This window comes from Ursus arctos, unplaced genomic scaffold, assembly GCF_023065955.2.
Source record: "Ursus arctos isolate Adak ecotype North America unplaced genomic scaffold, UrsArc2.0 scaffold_28, whole genome shotgun sequence".
Lineage (NCBI taxonomy): Eukaryota > Metazoa > Chordata > Mammalia > Carnivora > Ursidae > Ursus > Ursus arctos.
In genome coordinates, this window is record NW_026622963.1 from 1,987,730 (window position 1) to 2,012,927 (window position 25,198).

General features: G+C 38.5%; 1 protein-coding gene across 7 annotated transcripts in view; it reads right to left on the reverse strand.

Annotated features, from left to right (window-relative positions):
- Nucleotides 1-1,475: 1,475 nt before the first annotated feature.
- DPP8 (dipeptidyl peptidase 8) overlaps nucleotides 1,476-25,198 on the reverse strand; it is a 69,801-nt gene continuing 46,078 nt past the window's right edge. For 6 of the 7 annotated variants that reach the window (XM_044392027.3, XM_048222194.2, XM_048222187.2 and 3 more), the window contains 9 exons: nucleotides 22,231-22,310; nucleotides 19,271-19,423; nucleotides 18,654-18,789; nucleotides 17,026-17,171; nucleotides 12,000-12,146; nucleotides 10,606-10,758; nucleotides 9,198-9,340; nucleotides 8,430-8,541; nucleotides 1,476-5,622 (listed from right to left, as the gene is read on the reverse strand). In XM_044392027.3, the coding sequence (XP_044247962.3) occupies nucleotides 5,500-5,622; nucleotides 8,430-8,541; nucleotides 9,198-9,340; nucleotides 10,606-10,758; nucleotides 12,000-12,146; nucleotides 17,026-17,171; nucleotides 18,654-18,789; nucleotides 19,271-19,423; nucleotides 22,231-22,310 (1,193 nt within the window). In that variant the 3' untranslated portion in view covers nucleotides 1,476-5,499. Of the gene's footprint in view, nucleotides 5,623-8,429; nucleotides 8,542-9,197; nucleotides 9,341-10,605; nucleotides 10,759-11,362; nucleotides 11,549-11,999; nucleotides 12,147-17,025; nucleotides 17,172-18,653; nucleotides 18,790-19,270; nucleotides 19,424-22,230; nucleotides 22,311-25,198 lie in introns of those variants that run through there. The other variant, XR_008956077.1, reaches the window with a different exon arrangement.

Sequence of the window (25,198 nt, forward strand, 5' to 3'; positions counted from 1 at the left end):
AGGGATCAATGATTGCTTCCTCATAACCCGAGTGGGTAAGGTTAGGCCAAAGGAAGTCCAAAGCCTTCACGGCCCTGATAGGACTCAGGCGCTCTGGAGGGATGTCTGCACCTCCAGCACAGTATTTGCAGGATGTTCATGGCCAGGCTGAAAGCCGATTTTTTAAAAAAAAATTAAATTTATTTTTAAAGATTTTGTTTTTAAGTAATCTCTACATCCAACGTGGGGCTCGAACTCACAATTCTGAGATCAACAGCCACACACTTTACCGACTGAGACAGCTAGGAGCCCCCAGAAATCTGATTTTTGATTAGCAATAGATCTCGGCTGAGCTAAAGACACCAAGGAAGGGGTGCCTGGCTGGCTCAATCAGAAGAGCATGTGACTCTTAATCTTGGGGTTAGGAGTTTGAGCCTCACTTTGGGTGTAGTGATTATTAAAAAAAAAAAAAAAAAAAAAGCTTAGGGGAAAAAAAGAGAGACCAAGGTAGTCTGTCAGTCTCCCAACCAGAGTGCCATAAATGAGATTAAATGTATGCTTCAGAGCCTGGGGGGCCTCACTGGTCACTTCCCACTGCAAGCAGCCTCAACTGGTTAACCCAATGTGCCTCAGTCTATCCCAGGGTGTCATACAAGTGCCTTCTTGTGTGTGTGTCATGAGTGAAATATTAGGAAGCACTGTCATAGCACTGCCCTGTTTAAAGATCTTTATTTTTTTTAAAGATTTCTTGTTCATTTGTGTGTGTGTGTACATGAGAGAGGAGGGGGGAAGGGGAAGGGGCAGAGGGAGAGGGAGAGGGAGAGAGAGAAGCAAACTCCCCAGTCAGCGGAGCCTGATGTGGGGCTCCATCCCACGACCCTGAGATCACGACCTGAACTGAAATCCAGTCAGACACTCATCCAACTGAGCCAGCCAGGTACCCCAAGATCATCTTTATTTCTAGTAATTTCTGTATACAAATTAAAGGTTTAAGACCCTGGGGTGCCTGGCTGGCTCAGTCCATAGAGCGTGCAACTCTTGATCTTGGAGTTGTGAGTTCGAGCCTTACATTGGGTGTAGAGATTAAATAAAGGGGCATTTGGGGCGCCTGGATGGCTTAGGTCATGATCCTGGGACTCAGGGAGCATGCGGAGACCACTATTTGGAAGCTCCAAGAAGCATCCCTGAGAAAATCCCAGCTGCTCAGGAAGGACATGCTAATCACTGGCTCCAGGCACCACCTACCCCTGCAGTACAAACTGCTGGCTATTGGGAGCCATTTGCAGGCAGAGAACAGTTCTCTGCACACCGCCCCTTGGGTCTGGATGCATTTTTGGCTAGTGTTTATACTAGAAGCCCCATGTCATCACCTTGCAGTCTTCCTTTCTCCATTGCAAGCACATGACCTTGTTTGGTGTATTAATCACTCCACAGTTGTCACTAATCAAGTTAAGATTGTACAAATAAAGAAGGGGGGGAAGGAACATTTACATCAATTAATTTTAGCAGCATCTTTATTGCAACAAAGAACCTGTAATAAAATGCAACAAAACTAGTGTTTCACTTTACATGATTAAAAGCCATGTAGCTGAAAATGAGAAAACCCATAAACTTATTGGAGTGAGACATGCAATTCTTTTTATACAAGTCAATGCTTAAAACAGCAGGCACTTTATGTTCTAAAATTAAAGACCTGAACTCCAACTGTGCTGAATACAACATAAATTTGTATTTGGGTTATTCAAAAATAAACATACAAATATTACTTTTTCTCTCTGTGAGGGACTTCTGAAATGATTACCTAGAACTGTCTCTTGACCAAATAAGAAAAGCAGGAGCCAGCACCTCACACTAACATGTCTCCATATCGTAGGTTGCAAGACAGATCGGTGAGGCTGGGTAGGGTTGGGAAAGTGGGAGTCAGGGAAGTTTCCTTATTCCTTTATGTCTGCTGGGAATGGACACTCACCTGCAAATCTCTTAGTTTAGATATGGCCATGTCTCTTTTCTTACTTCAAATAGCTCTAAGTTAGGCTCCCAGGCTTAAGTAAGCACTCTATTCTACATCCCAATTCCCAAATCCCCCACTACTAGGAAGACACATTTAGTGTAACAGCTTTAATTAACTTCAGAATGTCATATACTAATTAGAAGTACTGCTTCATTAATAAGCATGCTTAGCATTTACTTTAGAATGGAAAAATTAACCATTTTATGTTATCTTTAAAATGTTTCATAGGAATATATTAATAAATACTTCTTTAAAAATTTGCCTTGTCTACGTATCATTTAACTACCATGAGTCAGGGCATCTGGATGGAGTCTAGTACCAACTGAACACTACCTGGCTGCATGGCCATGGGTATATTTTCTCTTCTCTATACGTAGGTTCCTCCTCTAACCAATGAGAACATTAGATTATATCAAAGATATAATAGCCTGAAAAATTTATGATTCTACAATAATGAGAGATCTTATAGGAGTCATTCCACCTAAAGAGAGAATTATGTTACAGACAGGTGGGATATACCTTCTGGAAGGAATAAAACAAGTAGTAAAAAAAGTAAGCATCGGTATCTATATCTCATCCTGTAAAAAGTAATGCATGCATTGTGACTCCATCCTCTCGTACGAGGCTTTCGAAATGAGCCAACAACGGCATCGAGGGAAGAACCTTCATTCCAAAATGAATCTCCAGACAAAGAGGATACATAGTTCGCGACACCTTCTGCTTCTTTCAGAGAAGGGCCCGACAGTGACCACAGGTGAGCAGCTTCGTTGGCTATTGCTTTAGGTGTTTGTAAATCAGTCCAGTGTAAAAATCACCTGTTATTTTCTCAATCTAATTCCATTCTCTACAGAAGACTCTGTGAAAGTAGCCCATGAACAACTTTAGAATCACCCTGGAAAGGCTGTTAGAAATGCAGATTCCTGGTCTCCACCCAAATCAACCAAATCCAGACTTCTAAGAGTAAGTTCAAGAATGCACTTCTTTTTAGTAATAAGCATCCCAGATGAATCTTCGATTCTGAGTCCCACTGCTCAACAACGCATGAGCAACTGTTTATCAAGCCTGCCAAACCCACCCCATCTGATGGTTAACCCAGTGCTTTCTGGCTCTTACCAGAAAGTGTTGCTACTTTTATACACTCTTAGCCTTTTAAGATGTTACCCATAGACAGGGTACAAAGAGTTTTAGTGAGATTTCTTGAAATGACTATGTTTTCCATGTCAGTTTTTAAAATGAAACTCAGTCAAACTGTCTTTCTGCACGTGAATTCAGTCACATATTTTCCCCCTATAGAAGAAGAATGGCATTTAATGCACTGGGGATTATAACAGAGGCATCCCTTGTCATATGAGGAAAGGACAGGCAAGATGCAAAAGGAAAACACTGGTGAATTCAAGAGTACATGAGGTTCTTTAAGGTTTGTTTTGGTAAAATGAGAGATGCCATTTTGAAGAAACAGTCCTAACGGGTAAGAGGTTTCAAATGAGTAAATGTCTAAAAACCACTGTATACCATTTCCATTTTGCATATTATATAAGGATTGATCCCCGGAGGCCAATCAGTTCACAAACAAAAACCACCTTCGATAGTCAGATATATACTTAAATCAAGGGGGAAAATACTTTCTTGGGAAGAAGAATTACCCAAATCAATTTAATTTAACATTGAAAAAAATATAAACACACCTTGGCATGGGAAAATATCATAAACAAGAAAATCAATACATACATAGACAATAGGAAAAGTGTGGTAGCTATGATACAGTATAAATACACAAACAGCAAAACCCAATCCCCTTCCCAAGGGCAGAACCACCAGGTCACTCTGCCATTTCTGGACCTCCCCCACCTCCCACCTGGCCCTCAATGATGAATTCACCTCTGATACACAGTCATCACCCTTACCAATGGAAGCTGTGCTTTCTATGGGAGAAATCTACTCTGTAGTGGTGAGAAAGAAAAAGAGCAATTTTTCTTAGAGCGTTGTTTAAAAGTACTGGAAACAACTTTCCAAACACTGAGGCTTATGATAAAAAGGGTCAAACTCATAGGTGCCTTCTCTGCCACTGGCAAAGTGACCCAACAACACCCCAAGACTTTAAGATGACAGATTCCAATCAGCACCTGAAAGCCTATGAGCTCCCTTAACAGTCGAGTGCTAGGGCTAAACCAGGAAAATGTCATGGCCATTTAAGACATTGCCTAGAGGCTCTGAACACTTAAAATAGAGCCATGGCTTGCCGGCGATCCGTTTCTGGTGAGGAGGTGGTCTGGAAACCTCTTTACTTTAAGCTCGCAATATCTAAATGATGCTGAAATAATTTAAAAAGTTTAATTTATAAGGTTACCGAAATAAAGATGAAAATAACAAAAAATGAGAATTACAAAAATAACTAAGGAATGTTAGTCTGTAACTGTGTTGGCAAGACAGTGATTTCTTCATTCTGGTTTCCTTAACTAACATTCTAGCAGTTTAAATTTCACCCCCCAAACTTTTTCATGAGGATTTTTGGTCAAATTTTACTTCTACTTAGTTCTCAAGCAGATCCTTTCCTTTCCCTCTCCCTGTCATTCTCCACACCCTGGTATCTCCCACCCTACCACGATTCCCTTCCATCACCCTAGAACTCTGGAACATTTCAGTAAGGAAATACCCAATGGAAACTGGCCCCATTAAATATTCTGAAGAGTACAAGTCAATGTGTACTTTTCCCTTTTCTTAACGGAGAAGAAACTGCCTGCGAATATTTAAGCTCTAACCATTTGATTAAAATTTTTCTGCCTGTAATTATCAATATTATAAGACTAATTGAACCATGCTACATGTACAGTTACTTGCCTTTGCATGAAAGGAAAACCCACTCTGTCATATCATCAGAGAGAACTATTTATACTAGATACAGTTGAAATTGGCTAAAATTGGTCAGAGCTTGAATGAAACAAAATAAGTGTTTTTAGGAGGCCACTAAGTTATCCTTGAAAAATCACTAATGACTGGTTAAGTCATAGGTTTAATAGTGATTAGTTCATAACATGCTGGATACACCCCAAGCAATGAAGCATAAGCTATTCAATTACAGTTAAGTGCTATCAAATCTGTAACTAGTCAGAGTTTCTGGAATTGAACCAAACCAATCACTAATATCATCGTATTTTAACAAACTCAGAAGTATACTGTAAAAATACACTAATTAAGTCCATGAGGTTTATAATGCTATTAAGAAGTGAAAATAAGGTAGTATGGATACATGGTGCTAATGTCTTTCAGTAATTCTCATGGTATTTCTGGGTTCTTTAGAAATATGTGTCATTCAATTTTGTGTGTGTGGTTAAGGTATTAGGTTACTATCCACAAGCTGCAGACGCCTGCATGGCACCAAATATACTTTCAGAAGTAGATGTTATGTGGCAGGTACCAAAATGTGATGACCAAGTCCACGTTTTCTAACGATTAAAGCCCCTCATTTGGTTGAACAGCCAGTGTATACCAGAGTTCTACTCAGGTCAGAGTTATAGGACTTTGAGAGCAGCAATATGCGACCCAAGGTTTTCTTGAAGGTAGTGCAGGAGATGCAGTTCATAATGTTCTCCGGATTCGGGGACTCTTATGCTGTGTCTCTCCTGAGGATAGATCTTCAACAACAACAACAAAAATCCAAATACAGAAAGTGAGAATTTAACAATACATCTCCTTCCAAAGCTTTCCACAGAGTTTCAACAGGATTAATAATATGGAGCACAGCCTCTCCAAGATATTACACACATATATCCAATAGAAAGGCCCCTCCCCTCTTTTTATCATTCCTTATATACCCCAAGGCTTATGGAAGGATTTATCTATAGATCACTGGGTCTTCAAGTGGGATCTAGAGACTTCTGGCGAACTCAGAAGCCTTTCAAGTGATACAAAAGGTCAAAACCACTTTCAGAACAATTTGCCTTCACTCACTCTGTTGCCATTTGCACCGATAACGCAAAAGCAATGACGGGTACAAGTGCCTGTGCCTTAGTAACATCAAGCAAGGCAGTGACATTAAATTGCGCTGGGTGTCACCGTGTTCCTCACCACCACACACTTGCAGTAAGAAACAAAAGTTTATTAAATTACAACCCTTGAATAGATGGCTTTCTAAATTCTGTGGTGATGCAATGTGAAGAAAGCAGAAAGCACTTCTGTTACAGGATGGCTAAAGGAAAAGCACTTGTGAAACTGAGTTGCAAGTTCTTAAATGGAACCTCATTTTTCAACTTGAAAGAATGACTGGTGACTATGGTGATTCTGACTGGGTATCTGGCAATCATCTGCTCAAAAATGAATGAAGTGAGCTGGTCACTTCAAGGATAACACTGACAATATTCATCACCAATGATAAATTTTGAGCTTTTAAGTAAAAATTAGAATTTTGGAAAACTTGCATCTCCCACAACTAGCTCAGGAGCTGCCCCAAACTTACAGACTTTTCTGCTGGGATCAGGGGTATAATATTAATATATGTGATTTTAAAAATACTGTAAAATGAAATAAGTCAATACTGAGAACCAGTATTTTCCAGATGACCAATGTATGTGTAAAAGACCCATTAGAAGTACAAGATCCAACAGCTTTTAATGTAACACAGTATGAAATGTTTTAGATATGGCGTCAGACTCCACACTAAAACTAACCTTTAAGAAGCTAAAATCTGTCCAGTTTTGGTGTAGTATCCAAGAAGAATATCCACAATTATCTGAAAAAGCGAAAATATTCCTCCCCTTTCTTAACTACATATTCTGTGAGGCTGAATTTTCTTCATACAGTACTTCCCCTTTATCCACAGGGGACACACTCCAAGACCAAAACTGGATGCCTGAACCATGGATAATACCAAACCCTATAGATACTGTTTTTTCCCCGCACGTACATACCTATGATAAAGTTTAGTTTATAAATTAGGCACACTAAGAGATTAAAAACAATAACTGATAATAAAATAAAACAATCATAACAACATACTATAATAAAAGTTACCTGAATGTGGTCTCTCCCTGAAAATTATCTTGTAATATGCTCACTCACCCTGTGATGATGTGAGATGATAAAGTGCTTAGGTGATGAGATGAAGTAAACTGAGTGACACAGGCACTGTGATACAGCGTTAGGCCACTAGCGACCTGACACTATGTCAGAAAGAGGATCATCTCCGTCGTCGTCTTTTTATTTTGAGAGAGAGAGAGTGTAGGGTGGGAGGGGCAGAGGGAGGATGAGAATCCTAAGCAAGCCCCACGTCCAGCATGGAGCCCAAGATGGGGCTCCATCTCACAACCCTGAGACCATGACCTAAGGAGAAATCAAGAGTCCGATGCTTAACAGACTGAGCCACCCAGGTGCCCCAGCGATCATCTGCTTCTGGACCTCAGTTGACTGAGGGTTAACTGAAACCTCAGAAAGCAAAACTGCACATAATGGGAAACTACTGTATACTTTAGCCCAAACAACACTTCCCGACAGATTGCATGTGGAAGCAGATATGAGAATCCAGGTGTCTTCCTTAAGCCAGACATTAAAGGAATTTTACAAAAATGTAAAAATAATGGTATTTCTCTATTTTTTTTGTTTTAGAAAATAGTTTTTCTCCCCCACAAAAACTGTGATTTGTGTTAACATGTAATAGTTTATTATTTTTTTAATATTTTAAATTTTTCTTAGTTTTGGGGGTGCCTAGTTGGCTCAGTTGGAAGAGCATGAAGCTCTTGATCTCAGGGTCGTGAGTTCGAGTTCCACACTGGGTATAGAGGTTACTTAAATAAATAAATAAACTTAAAAAAAAAAACAATTTTTCCAAGTTTTAATATCTTCTATGAGAAATATTGACAGACACAACCTACATAGACGAAAGCTCTTTGGTGTGCATAGGGGTCCTGAGACCAAAATGCTTGAAAAGACAAATAGCTCATAGTTTATCGACAGAAATGTCAATTGAAACATAAAAGAGGAAAAAGTAATATTTTTCATTTTTATGAGCACATAATCTGTGAAACAAGTACAAACGAGGAAGAAACAAATAGGTTATCTTTTAAAACCCCTTTTTTGAGTAATGGAGCAATGGAGATGGTTAAATTGTGGCTTTCTATTTCAATGTCAATATAAGATAAAATTAAAAGACCACGTAAAGAAAAGCAAAGAAGGATACTGAATGGACTCCTGTCATCGTCTCCATGATTACAAACTAAAAGCAGTTACAGATACACAAGTCATATAATCTAATAGGCCAGTTCTTAGCCCAGCTTTTATAGAATCTTAATTTTTACCCAACTAGAGGCACTACTAACTATGCCTATGACTGTAGATCTCATAAGCAGAGAGTGGCCACAGCTGAAAATTCAGCCTTACTCCATAGTTTATTGTATTTCAAAGTAATCACTAATTATTACTTAATTCAATCAGAAAATGAAGAACTCACCTGTAAATCATATGGCTTTCCAGCCCTCACTAAAAAACTCAGTAATATACTGGTGTGTGCAAAATGGACATTCTCATCCAAGAATCCATGTAAAAGTAGTAAACGATTTGGTCTAGAGAAGTGGAAATAACACAGGATTAGGCAAAATAGAGTACTTGGGAAAACCATTTAACTCCTTTGATCACAATGAACTATTAGTTAATATTATAATTATGTAATATGTACAACTATCTATAGTTATATAATATACAATATAATTATATAAAAACATATATAATATAATAATATATATTTAATGTTAACAATAAAGTTAACTTCCTTATACCATAATATTAAAATAAGAATTCAACATTTTCAATAATAAATTTATAATATAGTAACCACATACTACATGTAATGAAAAATTATGTGTTCAATTTCTTATGAAGATACTAGCATATATCAATAATCATAACATGTCCCTAGGGAAAGAAAAATCATAAACATTGTCTATAGAATATATTTAAGCAGAAACAGAATATTTTCCACCTTGAAAGAGTTATATACTTAAACTTCTTGGCAGTAATTGCTTCAAATATAACTTGTAAAAAAAAACCAGGTTATATGAACTGGCCTGTAATTCAGCTTTGAGAAATAGCCATGCCATTTGAGTAGTCTATAAAATATTAGTCTTGGTTTTGCAGTATTTGTAGTTTTCATTGTTATTAAAGACAAATTTTTACACTATAATTTTAAATTTATAATCTTAATTTTAAAGCTTGAACTTACTCAGAGGGGAACTTTTCTGCTTGCATGGCCACAGATCCTAAGTAATAGCCCTGTTCATTCTGGTCAGGGTGGCCCATATAACGTTCTGTGTAGCCTGTATCATAGAAGATCCACAGAGTGACCGGGGCCCCAGCAATAGCAACCTACAGAAGACAATAGTAACAGTGAAGTGTGGTCCAAAAAAAATGGCTAGCAATGAGAACGTGTAATTGCAAATTTATAGGCTAAATTATCCTTAGGCTTTAGCCCCACAACTGGGGCATACATGGTCTCAGGCAACTCAGAAAATCAACGTGGAGAGCCAAGGTCAAGAGAATTTGATACTTTGTGAGTCAGTTAGCTTCATGTTCCACAGGCATGCCACATACCAAACCCTTAACCTGGGCTAGTTGAAATATACACACGGGCCCCTTTGTTAAAAGGGGAGACTGAACTAGAACATATGAATGCCTCAGTGTAAACTCATTCCTGTTACTAGGGAAAAAAAGTGTGACAAGTGTCAGCTTTATATAGGAAAAGTAGTCATTTCTTTTTTCTTTTCTAGCCTCTGTTGGCAGTACAGAATTTTTAACAATGAATGAAATATATTTAAGCACTAAACACTTTCCTCATTTTAAGGTTCCCACACACAGTTTTATATTTAAATATTCTAATTTCTTTCTTGACAGCTGCAAGCCTGGGAAAATTATGGCAGTTTTCAGAGTTTATTTCGTGGTTATTATAAAGATTATCTGAATATACATGCAAGAACAAAAGCCCTATCATTTTAATTCTTAAAATTATTTTTTACTGTAAGATAAAATCATGTTATTGAAATAGTAAAAAAGAAAAACACTTCATAACTGCCATTCTCTTAACAACTTTTAACATCTTTATATATTTCCTTCTAGCATATTTTTCTAGGAAGTTGTTTATAAAATTGTAACCATCATTTATATACTTACTACGTTTCATTCCATAAAGATCTACTTAGGACCTACTATGTGCCATGCACTGTGCTTGGCTACTGAGGATACAGTGATGTGAAGGGCACACAAGTCCCTGCCCTCAGAGCTTGCAGTCCAGCAATTAAATAAGTATTTACAATCCAATACGTGTGTGTGTGTGTGTTTTACTAATCGTGACTATCTCCCATAATCTTTGGCATGTCTATAAATAGCCAACAACTGGTCATCAAGTTGACAAGTGTTTTTTAATATGTATATATAGATACGTAAATATATATCTCACATGGCTATTACAAGTTGAGAAGATACATCTACTATGTCACATGACTGTTAGATACACAAATCCTAACATTCCATAATATTGCCAACTCTGTAAACCTTTAGAAAATAGGCATTTTCTCGTATCCTCAATTAATAGAAAATTCCACCCCTACTGCAAAAAGAAATAGGAAGTCACATACCCTGAAGATATCTGATCTCTGCATTAATGCCATCAGGGAGAGGTATCCTCCATAGGACCAGCCATGGATGCCCACACGATCTAAGTCAATGAAATCATATTGAGAAGCTAGATACTGCAGTCCTTCCACCTGATCGTCAATTTCTATTTGGCCCTGTCAAAAAAGGGAGAACATTTCACTGATTCTGATGAATAGAAGTCTCATTAGCAGAGTGTTTTTTAAAGCTGATAAATGGTTTTTACTAAAAATACCTGTAGTTTTTTTAAATTATCAATTGAGATTCTGTTGCCAGAAAAAAAATTTTTTAACTCTATTTAGACATAGCTTCTGTTGCTAGCCAGCCCTAGAGTTTAGTTACCGCTTAGTCACAAAGTTCTTTCCTACTGAGACCCAAACTGTTCCTTGCTATATGGGTATTTCCCCTTTCCATTTGTTCTGTTGTCTGCTAAGAGGTCAGCATCTTCCTTGTAACAAGCCTTCCTATACCCAAAGACAAAAAAATTAGCCTCCTTAAGTGGTTGACTAGTTTTACTTCTTTTTAAAACTTAATGCAGTAAAGCAGAAGGAATCACTCTTGAGGTCATATCCTCCTATTTCCCCATCATCTACTTCTAGGAACTGAATATATGCTATTTCTTTAAGGTCCTATTAAGTCCTAACTCCTACCACCACCACCCTGTCTGTATTACTAGGCCTGCCAGTGCACACAATCTCACTTCACTGAGCCAAAAACAAAAATAAAAACAAAAAAACTTACATGAGAATACAACATAAGTTCAAAGAACTGGCTGTGGGAGAAAATCCCATGTCTTACTCAGCATGTCCAATACACTGGCAAACACAGTAACTGCCTTACTGTGTAAAAGGAACATCGGATTCTCATCATTTCCCAAAGCAGCAGAAAGGACATGGGGCATCTCTAAAAGGTAGCATTTAAAGCTTCCTGTAGAGAGAAAGAGGCTTGTCACAAGGAAGGCACTAACCAGTTGGTTTCTCTCTTCACAGAGGACAGAACAAATCTCAATTATTCCTCTCAATAGGGCACAGGATGCTGAAAAACTACGGTGCTACTTGCTGGCTAAGCTGGATATACAACATAGAAAGAGAGGGTATTTCTGTGTAAAAATGGTTCTATCTCAACTCCCCGAAGTTATTTACAGGTAGACAGGTAGACGTGAGCTAGCCTAGTGAACAGCAAGTTTCATCTTCCCTCCCACCCCTGAACTCTAACACAGACATAGACACACACACACACACTCTCTCTCTCCCCGCCCCCCTTCTCTCCCACTCACTCACAGCCCTTTCCCCCAACTTGCTCTCTGAGATTTCACACCAAACAATGAACCAGTACATGTAAATGTCTTTAAAAGAAAAATGTTTGTATGCTCACACACCATTTTGTATTTAAAGGCGCCTTCAAATTTAAGCCCTCGGTGACAGGATCCCCTGTTGTCTATCACTACAACCACATAACCCAGAGAGGCTAGGGTATTCAAGCGGAAATACTTGACTCCTTTAAACCGATTATTCACCAACTGCACCTGAGAAAGAAATACAACTTCAGTGAAATTTATTATACAGTAGCATAAAAAAGCATAAGAGGAAGGATGCTGTGAAAAGCAGAAAGCTTGAATTTTTTGCATTATTCTGCTTTTAAAATGAAGCTTAATTTTCTTGTGGCAAGAACACTTACCACAAGATGTACCCTCTTAATGAAATTTTAAATGTACAATACAGTATCATTAACTATAGGACAGTTTTGTACAGATCTCTAGAACTTATTCATCTTGCATAATTGAGACTTTGCGCTCAGTGATTAGCAACTCCCCGTACCCCCTCCCTGACTTATTTTTAAATTAACTTAAATTTCTCATGTTTATGTTGTTTCTTTTTCTTTTTTAACTTCACATTCAAGGTTCAGGGCAATTACAGAGCAACTATAGACTTTAAAGATATTCATTACGTACGAGACAAGAGATTTAACCTACTCCATGGAAAAAGTTACTAAAGTTACTAAAATCGTTACTGCTACCCTGAAGAACTGTGTCATTCAAATGACAGAGACAAGGATAAGTGAGATCATTTTTCTTCCCTACCCGTCTCTTCCGGGGTTGTCTCTGACCAGCTGCAAAAAATTTAGTATTTTAATGAAACACTGTGACCAGTCCAGCCTCCTTTTTCCTGTTACACAAATCAGTGCAAAAGGTAGGATAATTCTTAAATCATTCATCATGCCATCATACTTCAAAATGACTGAGAACTAAATGTAGTTTAGTGCCTCAACAGAAATAAACTAGTGAAAAGAGGACTTCATCGTTTAAAAAATTTTTCATTTATTTAAGTAATCTCTACATCCAACGTGGAGCTTGAACTCACGACCCTGAGATCAAGAGTCACATGCTCTTTGACTGAGCCAGCCAGCTGCCCCAAAAAGAGGACGTTAATTAGTAGAGAGAGAATTTCCGGGTTTAGTAGACACTAAGATACACATTAAACAATGACAAAAAAGGGTTCTGGCAAAAATGAAAGAAGTTTATTTATTTATTTTTTTAAGATTTATGTATTTAGAGAGAGCGAGCATGTGTGCGATTGGGGGGGGAGGGGCAGAGGGAGAGAGGGAGAGAGAATCCCAAGCAGAGTCCCCACTGAGCATGGAGATCTACGCAGGGCTCCAACTCACAACTGTGAGATCATGACCTGAGCCAAAACCAAGACTGGGACGCTTCACAGACTGAGCCACCCAGGCACCCTAAAAATGAAAAGTTTTTTCTGGCCAAAACCAACGGGAAAACCAAATCAGCCACTTAAATAAGAATCAACACCATCTTCACGCAATAAATACATACTGAGCATTTATTAGGATAGACTGGGGTGTACATGCTATGTGTAGAGAATCTTTTCTCTTTGAATTTCTGTATATTCAGTACCTTTATAACAACTGCCTAACTGGTCTTCCTGTTTCTACTCTTGTCCTCCTACAGTCTATTCACACGGTAGCTGAGGGATGATTTTAAAATGTAAATTACATAAGACTTTATAGCTTAGCTCCCTCCAATCGTAAAGAGTTTAGACCTTACTCTAAGATCCTTAACATTGCCTTAAGGCCTTATATTATCTGGCCCTTGGCTATTTCTGTGGCTTCATCTCATACCAAATCCCTACTGTACACTATGCTCTAACCTTATTATCAACTACACCAACTTGATTCTAACCCCCAGGACCTTGACATTTACTGTTCCCTCTGTCTGGAATGCTCTTCCCTCAGATCTTTAAGGTAGTTCACTCCTTCTCACCTTAGGTACCCTCAGAGACCTTCCCTGAACTTTCTATCAGAACTCCCATTTTAGTCTCTGCCATCCTCTTTCCCAATAATTATTCATTGCACTTCCATTATATTAAGTTATATCATTTACATGTCTAGCCATTTATTATTTTCCTCATTAAGCTCCATGAGGGTGGGACATTAGTCTGATTTGTTCACTATGGTATCCTCACCCCCTAGAATAGTACCTGGTACATAACAGGAACTCAATGACTATTTGCTGAATGAATGAATGAAAAATGGAGATAGGAGAATAATGTTTTCCCTTTCTTTTTAAAAAAATTATTTTTTGTTTTAATTTCATTATAGTTAAGAGTGTTTTCCCTTTCTCTCTTGGGAAGAGGGGCAAAAAGGGAGGGAGCTGAAAAAAGAAGTACTAGGCACAAAACACTAAAATGAGGATTTAAAGAAAACTACTTCAGGGTGGCTGGGTGGCACAGTAGGATGGGCGTCCGACTCTTGGTTTCTGCTTGGGTCCTGGTCTCAGGGTCCTGGGACCAAGCCCCATGCCTGGCTCTGTGCTTAGAAGGTAGTCTGCTTGAGGACTCTCTCCCCCTCTCCCTCTGCCCCACATCCCCCCAGTGCTCACACTCACTCTCTCTCAAATAAATAAATAAATCTTTAAAGAAAAAAAAAAAAGAAAACCACTTCATTTCTTTGCCTGTTGCCACACACAAAAATGGCCTCAATTGCCTGATACGAACATTTCCCCCAAGAGCCAGTGTTTGTGCCTTTGCAGCCGGAGGCCTGCTACTTCTGGAGGAACGTACTTAAACATAATGCCCTTTGGCATTGAGAATTCAGAAGTCTCCAGCATCAGTTCTTCAAAACCTGTGGCCTGCTATCACTTAGCCTGCTTTCTTGTACATTTATATTTATAAAAGTATCTGGCACATAGGAAACATCACAAGGATTTGTTAAAAAAAATTTTTTTTAAAGCATACAGCTGTTATCAATAAAGAGTTTAAAGAACTAAGCCTATTTGTTTTTCTTGGATTTCATTTTTGTCCAACTATAGACACTGCTGCATTTAGCAACAAAGTAAATCACTTCGTATTACAAATTGTTGACACTGTTGCCAATCAACAGATTCCCACTTTGACCTGAATATACACCAAGAACGAACACAGTTTGGACTGATAATAAGATTTAATAAAAAATTTATTTTTATTTATTTATTTTTTATTTGAAAGAGAGAGAAAGAATAAGCACAAGCAGAGGAAGAGGCAGAGGGAGAAGCAGACTTCCCATCCAGCAGGAATCCTGATGCGGGGCTCAATCCCAGGACCCCAGGACCATGACCTGAGCTGAAGATGGACGCTTAACCGACTGAGCCACCCAGGTGCCCCCTGTGGCTTTTTAAACATAATTAGTAATAAGGAGTAATATAAAGGAGTCCCCTAGTTTTAAAGGTCTACATAAGCAGTTTATGGTGTGTTTGTCACATATCTCATATATCATTTCTTCACTGGAAACGAGAAGCATCCTTCTTACTTAGCCTTAATATCAAAATAATATACTAAAACACGTAAAGCTTCTGAGAGTGTTTTATAATTTCTCTCTTGAATTTCTTTGTATTAAGGCTTTATTTTTTTAAGGATTTATTTATTTGAGAGAGAGAGAGAGAGAGAGAGAGCACGTGGGCAGCGGAAGAGAAGCAGACCCCCTGCTGAGCAGGGAACTGGACACGGGGCTAGGGCTTGATTTCACCAACCTGAGGTCACGACCTGAGCCAAAACCAAGAGTCAGATACTTAACCAACTGAGCCACCTGGGTGCCAAGACTTTTAAAGTTTACAAAGATTTGGCTTCAAGTTTTTAACAGAAGGCTAATTTAACTGTTTATAATTTTATCATTTATGTATAGATGAGTATAATACAAATGTGAATCATGTTCTGTTTGTAAAACACACTTAACAATGGCAAAGTGATTTAACTTGATATATGATTGCCACTGCTGAGATTTTGTGGCTTATGCAGTTATTTTGCTTTTATTTTATTTTTGGATGTCTTTTTCTCTTTTTTTCTGTTTTTAAAGTAAGCTCTACACCCAAAGTGGGGCTTGAACTCATGACCCTGAGATCAAGAGCTGAGTGCTCTACTGACTGAGCCAGCCAAGGGTCCCTATTTTTTGGATGTCTTAGCATCTAGATACATTTCCAGATACTGAATAACTGGATATAATTATAAAGGATATTTACAGGAGTCAAGAGCTACGTTATAAAAACAGTATAATTATATTCTAATTTCTTCAAGGGCCCAACAATAAGGTATATAATCAATAAACATTTTTTAAAAAGTGCCAATTAACCAATGTACCTACCCCAAATACTTTACTGAGAGTCAACAGGATTTACTTAATATTCACATGCTAATATTTAATTCAGAGAAAGGAAAATCCAGGTGTAAACTTCTTACAATGCTGAAGAGTAGTACAGCAGTTGCCTTAACTAGATGATCAAAGTATTCTAGTCTGTCTGAGAGATATAGACTTAGCATGTACAGGGGGAATTCATTAGGCTACCAAGCCTTCTGAAAAGATCTATTAAGGTTCTTTTTATTTACTAAGACAGTTAACTATTTAATTTCATTTCCCAAACAAGTTTTTCTCTACATAAAAGACAACATATTTACCTGCTGACATGAATATTACATTCCCCATGACAGTTACAGTCCTACTGTGAATTAAGAAATTGACACTGATTTATAAATTAGCCATGTAACAAAACCCAACTTCTAAATAGGAATTAGGACATAAGCCAGAGTCAATAACAGCAGAGGCCCAACAATGCTCAAATCTTAACTTGAACAACTGACTAGACATTTAAAAAATAAATCACCTAAACACACACACACACACACACACACACACACACACACACACACACGTATGTATATAAATATGCCCACCTGAGAGGTGGGTGGGAGGACGGGTGAAATAAGTGATGGGGATTAAGGAGTGCAGTTGTTGTGATGAGCACTGGGTGATCTACAGAATTGCTGAATCACTATACTGTACACCTGAAACTAATATAATGCTGTATGTTAACTATATGGGAGTTAAAATAAAATTAAATTAAAAGAATTAAATATGCCCACCTGAGGACCACCATATATGAACAGCACAGTGGGGTATTTCTTTCCAGGTTGCAGATCATGAGGTTTGTACAGCATCCCATACAATGTAAACCCAGTAGTACTTTCAAAAGAGAAAATCTCTGGAGGGGTGTAGTCAGGAAGAGGACCTATGAGAAGAAAACAAAAAAAAGTACATAAAAGGAGTTTTTATGGGAGCTCTGCAATCTGAGAGCAAGGAAAAGAAACCATAAATCCACAACCCCCGACACAAATAAATGACCATCCCCCTTTCAGGTGATCAGCAAGAAATTACGCAAGAACATTTATCTTTAAAAAAGAAAATCTAGGGGGCGCCTGGGTGGCTCAGTCGTTAAGCATCTGCCTTCGGCACAGGGCGTGATCCCAGAGTCCTGGGACCGAACCCCATATCAGGCTCCTCCTCTGGGAGCCTGCTTCTTCCTCTCCCACTCCCCCTGCCTGTGTTCCCTCTCTCACTGGCTGTGTCTCTCTCTGTCAAATAAATAAATAAAATCTTAAAAAAAAAAAAAAAAGAAAATCTAATGAACATATTATTTGAAAAGTAGATGCATAATATTCTGAATAATCCTTGGAGCCTAAGGCATTTAGATGCAGAACTATACAAATACTTCATGCTTGGTTTAGTGTAACTTAATGATGGGTACGCCATATACCTGATCAGAAAACTCAATTTAACTTGCTCACAGCAGGTGCTCAATAAACATCTGTTCCTGATCATTAGAGAATAAGCCTAACCAGGATCCAGAAAAAATGAAAGTCATGATCAGTCTTTGGTTTACCAAAGCTATACAGACCTATCCTAAGTCTGTGTACACTGGATGATGTTAAAATCCAAACAGAGATCATCACCATATTACAAACTCTACTTGTGGACATTAGAACCTACCCTGTGGTTTTGCACTGATTTCTTAATCCCTTAGCACCTATTCATGAGTGAAAATACTTAATAGGAAAAAGGATTTGGGGAGAAAGTAAAGATACATAAAATTATTCTATTTTTTGTTTTAGAAATCAAGCATTTAAAAAATACATAATTCACAGTGCCCTTCACTCCCATACAGAACAAGTGTTCTATCTTTTATTAAGATAGCCTATAGTAAGTGCTTTAAAAGTTAAGTAAGCTACCAGCTGGTTATTCCCTAAAGCTGCAGCTTCCCTGCTCAGTCTTACTAATTCTGTGTACATTATCTTCATCTGTTTATCTAGGAAATTACCCAAACATGTGAACAAATAGTTTCCTAGCTGATATTGTGACTATTTTATTCTTATTTTCAAAAAGGCCTCCGGGGCATCTGGCTGGTTCAGTTGGAAGATCGTGCAACTCTTGATCTAGGGGTCATGAGTTTGAGTCCCACATTGGGTGTAAAGATTGCTTAAGTAAAATAAAATAAAATTAGAAAACCTCAAAAGGGCCTTCCAGATCTGCTCCTGCCTGGAATGGGAGGTAACCCATCTTATCTGGTAGTTGATAGAATAGGAAGGGTGAGATCCTTCAGGAACTCAGCAGCTCAGGGAAAGTGGTGGTGAGCAATGAGAAATGTGGACACAGAACAGGTTTAGTGCACTTATGTACTAATCCTACTGAAAATCAGGTTCAGGGAGATGAGTACCTGCTGAATCCAAAATGGTGGCCCAAAATTCCTTTGTTTTACAAGTTGGGTCATCTTCAGGACTTGATAGCTTGTAAAGGGACACACAGTGTGGATTCTTCTGGTTACTATACTTGCTTATGAAGAAGTCACAATGCTAGAGAAAGGAGAAACAATTACTTTTTCCCCATGGAAAAGTAAAAAAGCTGCTACATCTGTACCGGTGCTAGAGCATGAGTAAGGTGAGGTCTGACAATTTATGTCCATATGCAATGCTGAAGTTAAGAGCAGACTTTTTAGTGGCACCTGAGTGGCTCAGTTGGTTAAGCATCTGCCTTTGGCTCAGGTCATGATCTCAGGATCCTGGGATCGAGCCCCACATCGGGCTTCCTGCTCAGCCAAGAGCCTGAGTCTCACTCTCCTTCTGCCTCTCCCCCCTGCTTGTGTGCACTCTCTTTCTCTCTCTCAAATAAATAAATAAAATCTTAAAAAAAAAAAGAGTGGACTTCAGTTTTTCCTCAGATTATCAGACTTGTGCAAGACAATTTCACTGATTTTCACATTACTCTAAAGAAGTATTACATGAGCAGAAGGTTTTTTATATGATAGGAAACTGTTTTCCAACAGGGACTTAATACCTGGCTGATGCAGCAAGAGTGGGAATAGCCACGGTCAGTCAGCCTTGTCACCTCTCCAGGGTTTACATAACTGACCACATATAGGTGATGTTCCAAAGGAGAGTCCTTGGTGCCTTCAAAATATACCAGCTTCCTGACTTCATCAACCTGGATCTATCAAAAAAACAATAGAAAAATCAGCGCTAGCAGGACCCTGACCAGGCTAGTAATTCAACAAACAATTCCCAATTTTATTTAGAACCATCTGAGTTACCCTTTGACTTGTGCCTCTTAAAAAATTTTGCCACCAATGGTAATAAACCTGAGTTGGTTTTGCTTATGACTTTTATCTTAGAATAGATCTTGTCCACAAGGAAAAAGGACACTTGAATTGCATGCTATTGTTAAGTTTCCTATATGGTTGAAATATGGGCTTTTCTTAAAATGCAAGAGTTATTTCATTAAAATGACAACACTTCACAGGGAAAAAACATAACTATATTGCAGCTTAGGTCAACCATTCATGCACACTTAAGAGAGTCTAATTTTAGAACCCTGTATATTTCTCAGTGCAGTATTATCTTAGGCAGTACTTTTTTTGGTCTTTTGTACAAACCTGCAAAAGTATTTTATCTTTTGGGCTGGGAAATAACTGAACTCAATGACAGTTTCAATACTGGTAGAGTTTATAAATAAGTATGGATAAGATCTTTTAAGTTTCATTCAGAACTCAAAAAAACTATAAGTAAACTCAAAGCTGAATTCATTTAATATTCTTCACAAATTACAGTAAGAGTCTAAATAAATGGCTTTTATTGTTCCTTTAAGAAATCTTCTACCAGCCGACTCAAACAGTGTTTAATGAAATTCAAATTTTTTTACACAGCAAAGAAAACATAGACACATTTCCAAAAGCAAGTATTTTTAAATGCCACACTTTCTCCAGGAAGCTGCTTCATCATTAAATATTTTTTAGCATACACAGGTACAGAAATAAACACAGTTGAGATTAAGTAGGCCCACATGACACATACAGAAAGGATACAAGAGAGAGGAAATGCCAGAACAAACATTCATGAAGTTTCACAGGTATGTGTTAATCTGCGCAGAAGGTTAGGACAGGTTCTGCTCTTGACCTAGCAGCTGGGAGTCAGGCCTTTCAAAACTGAAGAAATAACTGGTTAATTTCTCACCCCTGATTTAAAGGTTCTTTTCTTTGTTTTCATGCGGCTACTTTATTAAACAGAAGTATCAGAATCACCTTGAGGGGTTTGTTAAACAGATTGCTGGGTTCTGCCACCAGACTTTCTGATTCAGAAGGTCTGGTGTGGGCCCAAGAATTTATATTTCTAAAATGTTCCCAGGTGATGCTTAGGCTGTGCAGCTGGTCCAAGGACCATACTTTGAGAATCACTCACCAACAGTGAGGAGCTCATGGGCGTAAAGGTCTCAAAGCTTTACCCAATTATTGCCATTAAAAATCTTTGGGTGGGAACAAGGTCACTGGCAAAAGCAGAGAAGGCAAAGGTAACTTAAAATAAGGCTAGGATAGAGGGGATATGGAAGAGTAAGAAAGAGAGGCACAAACGCATTACTAAGTAAGCACGACAGAAAGAAAGAAGAAAACGGATGCACGTAACTGCAAATAAGAGAAAGACGTTTCGGTTGCCGAAATAAGACTCAGATCTGTGTAAATACAATTCTGTGGGTTCCCTCAGCATTACCAACCATTGCACAGCAGGAAATTAACCACAGCGTAATTTTTTGTTATCAGAACTTAGAATTCCACGGTAAGATTCTTCTCAAATGACAATAACACCCAAGGTCCCTAAACAGAAAAAATATATCTGGATATATAACCAGAAGGCCATGTGAGACTCTCAGTGGAAATCAGACTTTAATGGTTACCTACAATATCCTAAAGTTTTTACCAACAAAACCAAACCTGAGACCTGGATCTTCACTTGTTCTCCTTAACCACCTTCGGGACTGTAAGTGACTTCCACAGCAGCCAGTACATAACCCTTTAATAAATCTCCAAATCAGGGGCGCCTGGGTGGCTCAGTCAGTTAAGCGCTGCCTTCGGCTCAGGTCATGATCCCAGGGTCCTGGGATCAAGCCCCACATCAGGCTCCTTGCTCAAAAGGAAGCCTGCTTCTTCTCCTCCCTCTGCCTGCCACTCCCCCTACTTGTGTGCTCACTCACTCTCTTCTCTTCCTCTGATAACAAATAGAATCTTGAAAAAAAAAACACCTCCAAATTAATTTGAGGAAATCAAAGGCCTTCCCTAAATCCTGATGGCATACATCAACTTAACTGAAGGTATCACACACATAAAGGATGGAGTTCTTAGAGCTCTCAGGAAACTGACCACCTAACTAAAAGTTCAAACAAACACAAGGTACTATGAAAGGCAAAAAAAAAAAATTAGAATTCATTGAATTGCTACAGAAAGCTGCATGCTGGGGGGTGTGTGTGGATTTTCCTCCTTTTCCATATCAACATACACTCTGTATGTATGTCCACCACTCTTTGAGGGTTGTGGATAAAACTTTAAATTTGTGACATAAGATAAACAGGTAAGTTTAAAGAGAATCACTCCCTCGGAAGTAGTAAATGCAATTTCTAATGTAGAAATGACACGAGCAGTCTATAAGAGATATAAAAATAATTTTCAAACGATATCCCACTCACAACGTTTGCAGACTCAGAAAATGTGGACCAGCCCTTTCCTTATTAGGTAGCAACACTATATTTGAAAATGGTGAACTTAAGTAACCAGAACACATCTAATAGCAGGACTATAAAATGAGTGATTTATAATTTAAACGAAGATTCTTCCTTTCTAAAACTTGAGTTCTTGTAGGCCCTAACTTAATATTGTCAACACTGGTGTCATATGAAGTTGTAGTACTGCTTTTTTGTACTGAATAAACACAGCAAATGTTGAGCAAACATATCAGTAGAATAAAAGAGCATACATTAGATCCATGCCGGCCAAGAACTTCCCATTCACCACTGGTAATTGCTACTTCCTCTTTGACAGGACACTTGAAATCACCTAAAGATAGACATAGTTATCATTCAGCACTCTGTATCAGACTATAAGCAAACGAAACAATGAAGAACATTACTCTAAAACTCCTTTTTCCAAAAGTACATTAAGCAATTCAAGTTATACCTGGGGTAATGAAAATGTTTTGAAACTAGACACAGGTGGTGACTGCACAACACTGTGAATGTACTAAATGCCACTGTTCATCTTATTTTTCTTAATGTTTTAACTTTTAGTTTTTTAGAAAAAGTAATCTCTATGCCCGAGGCTCGAACTCAAGACTCCGAGATCAAGAATGAGATGCCCCACCAACTAAGCCACCCAGGCGCCCTGCCACTATTCATTTTAAAATGTTTGTTCAAGGGGTGCCTGGGTGGCTCAGTCGGCTGAGCTTCTGACTCTTGATTTCAGCTCAGGTCATGATCTCAGGTTTGTGAGCTTGAGCCCCGAGACAGGCTCTGCACTCAGTAGGGAGTTGGCTTGAGATTCTCTCTCTCCCTCTCTACCCCGTAAATAAATAAATCTTAAAAAATAAAATTTGTTTAAAATGTTCATTTTAAAGTGGTGAATTTAATGTTATGTGAATTTCACCTTAATTTTTAAAAAGGCTGTAGTTAAAAAAATTCCAAGCTATGAGTCTTCACAATACAATGGAATAATGGTTGAAGGATCCATATAAATCAAGTGAAAACAGCAAAACAGATTTTGATGGCAAAGCCAAAAAAGAACTCAAAAGCAATTGTATTCCTAGACCTAGAAATCTAATGGGTTGACAAGGCATTTCCTCTAAAAATGCAACAAACTACTTAAAAAGCCATAAAAGAAAAATTTTTATACAATTGTTCTGCATCTGCCAAAAAATACACTGGGTATTACCACGGTGAATGCTAACATGCCCCATTTGTCTTTATGAGAGCCTGTCTGGTAAAGAAGACTGTCTCAGTGGCCAGTGGCCAAAGGAGGAGGTTAAAAAATGGAAACCATTTCTCTTTGCCTAGTAGCACTGTGGGAAGAGACAGTTGGGGACAGGCTGAGATGGTGAGATGGTACAGGGTCTTAACTAGGGTCCCCATAAGGTTAAAAAAGTTGATTTATTTTTTCTTAGACACAAATTCATGTCCAGAAAATATTATTTAACATATACATACCAAGTACTAATTGTTTCACATTACAGCCACTTGAGGAAGAGGGAGGAGGAAGATATAGTGGATATCAAGGAAAAAGGAAGATTTGGAGCAAGAAAGTCTAAGAAGAAAGGAGGGGAAGGGAAAGAAGAGACAGATAAACTGAGGGGCCCAGAAAGAGACGCTGAGAGGGAACAAAGAGGCTAGGCTTCAGAGACAAATGTTAACTTCCTACACTCTTCAACAGGAGTATAAAGTTTTAAGTTACATTAAGTTAACATTTTATTACTGTTCCCCAAATATTGTTTTAGTTAATTAACTACTATTCACAGCTCTTTGAACAGTCTTCATCACTAAAATTTCTGGAGGGTGCCTGGGTGGCTCAGTTGGTTAAGTGTCTGCCTTTGGCTCAGCTCATGATCCCATTCCTGGGATGGAGCCCTGAACTGGGCTCCCTGCTCAGTGGGGAGTCTGCTTCTCCCTCTTCCCCTTCCCCCTGCTCATTCACTAAAATTTCTGGAATTTCGTAAGTGGATTGAATTTATCAACAACAAAAGAGCTGGTAAAAGCAATTTCACACTAAGGGTCAAGTTAAACTAAGGCTGTCAAGGAAGAAATTCTTCATCTTGGATATACAAGATCCAGTTTGCCTTAAAAAAATTAGGCTAAGGAAAGGAACAGAGTCATGGGCAGTATTTGTTTTGCTAGTCGTAAGATGTAGCTCATGTTCCCCAAATAAGAATGATATTTAAAAGGCCTTGTTGAGAAAAACACGCAACCCACTTGAAAAGCTGGCACAGGACTCAAACAGACATTTCTCCAAAGAAGATATACAAATGGATAATAACACATGAAAAGATGTACAATGTTAGTAGTCATTAGGGAAATGCAAATCAAAGGCACAATGACATACCACTTCATACCACTTCACTAGGAGGGCTATATCCAAAACAAACATACAAACAAACAAGTCACACAGAAAATAACAAGTGCTGGTAAGGATGTTGATAAACTGGAGCCCTTGCGCACTGCTAATGGGAATGTAAAATGGTGCAGCTGCCCCAGAAAAGAGCATGGTGGCTCCTCAAAATATTAAAAATAGAACTGTCATATGGTCCAGTAATTTCACTTCCGGGTATACACCCAAAACAACTGAAAGCAGGGTCTCAAAACAGATATCTGTACACCCATGTTCATAGCAGCATTAGTCACAATAGCCAAAATGTGGAAGGGACCTAAGTGTCTGTAGACAGATGAATGGAAGATACAATGTGGTCCATACATACAGTTGAATTTATTCAGCCTTAAAAGGGAAGGACATTCTCACATATGCTATGACATGGATAAAACTTGAGGACATTATGCAAAGTGAAGTAAGTCAGACATAAAAAGGCAAATACTGTATAATTCCACTTATATGAAGTATCTAGAGTAGTCAAAATGATAGAGACAGGAAGTAGTCGCCCGCGGTTGAGGAGAGGGGGCAATAAGCTAAACTGGGTATTATTTATTGCACCGTTTCAGTTTTTTTTTTTTTAAAGATTTTATTTATTTATTCGACAGAGATAGAGACAGCCAGCGAGAGAGGGAACACAAGCAGGGGGAGTGGGAGAGGAAGAAGCAGGCTCCTAGCGGAGGAGCCTGATGTGGGGCTCGATCCCGTAACGCCGGGATCACGCCCTGAGCCAAAGGCAGACGCTTAACCGCTGTGCCACCCAGGCGCCCCTGCACTGTTTCAGTTTTGGAAGACGAAAAAAGTTCTGGAGGTGG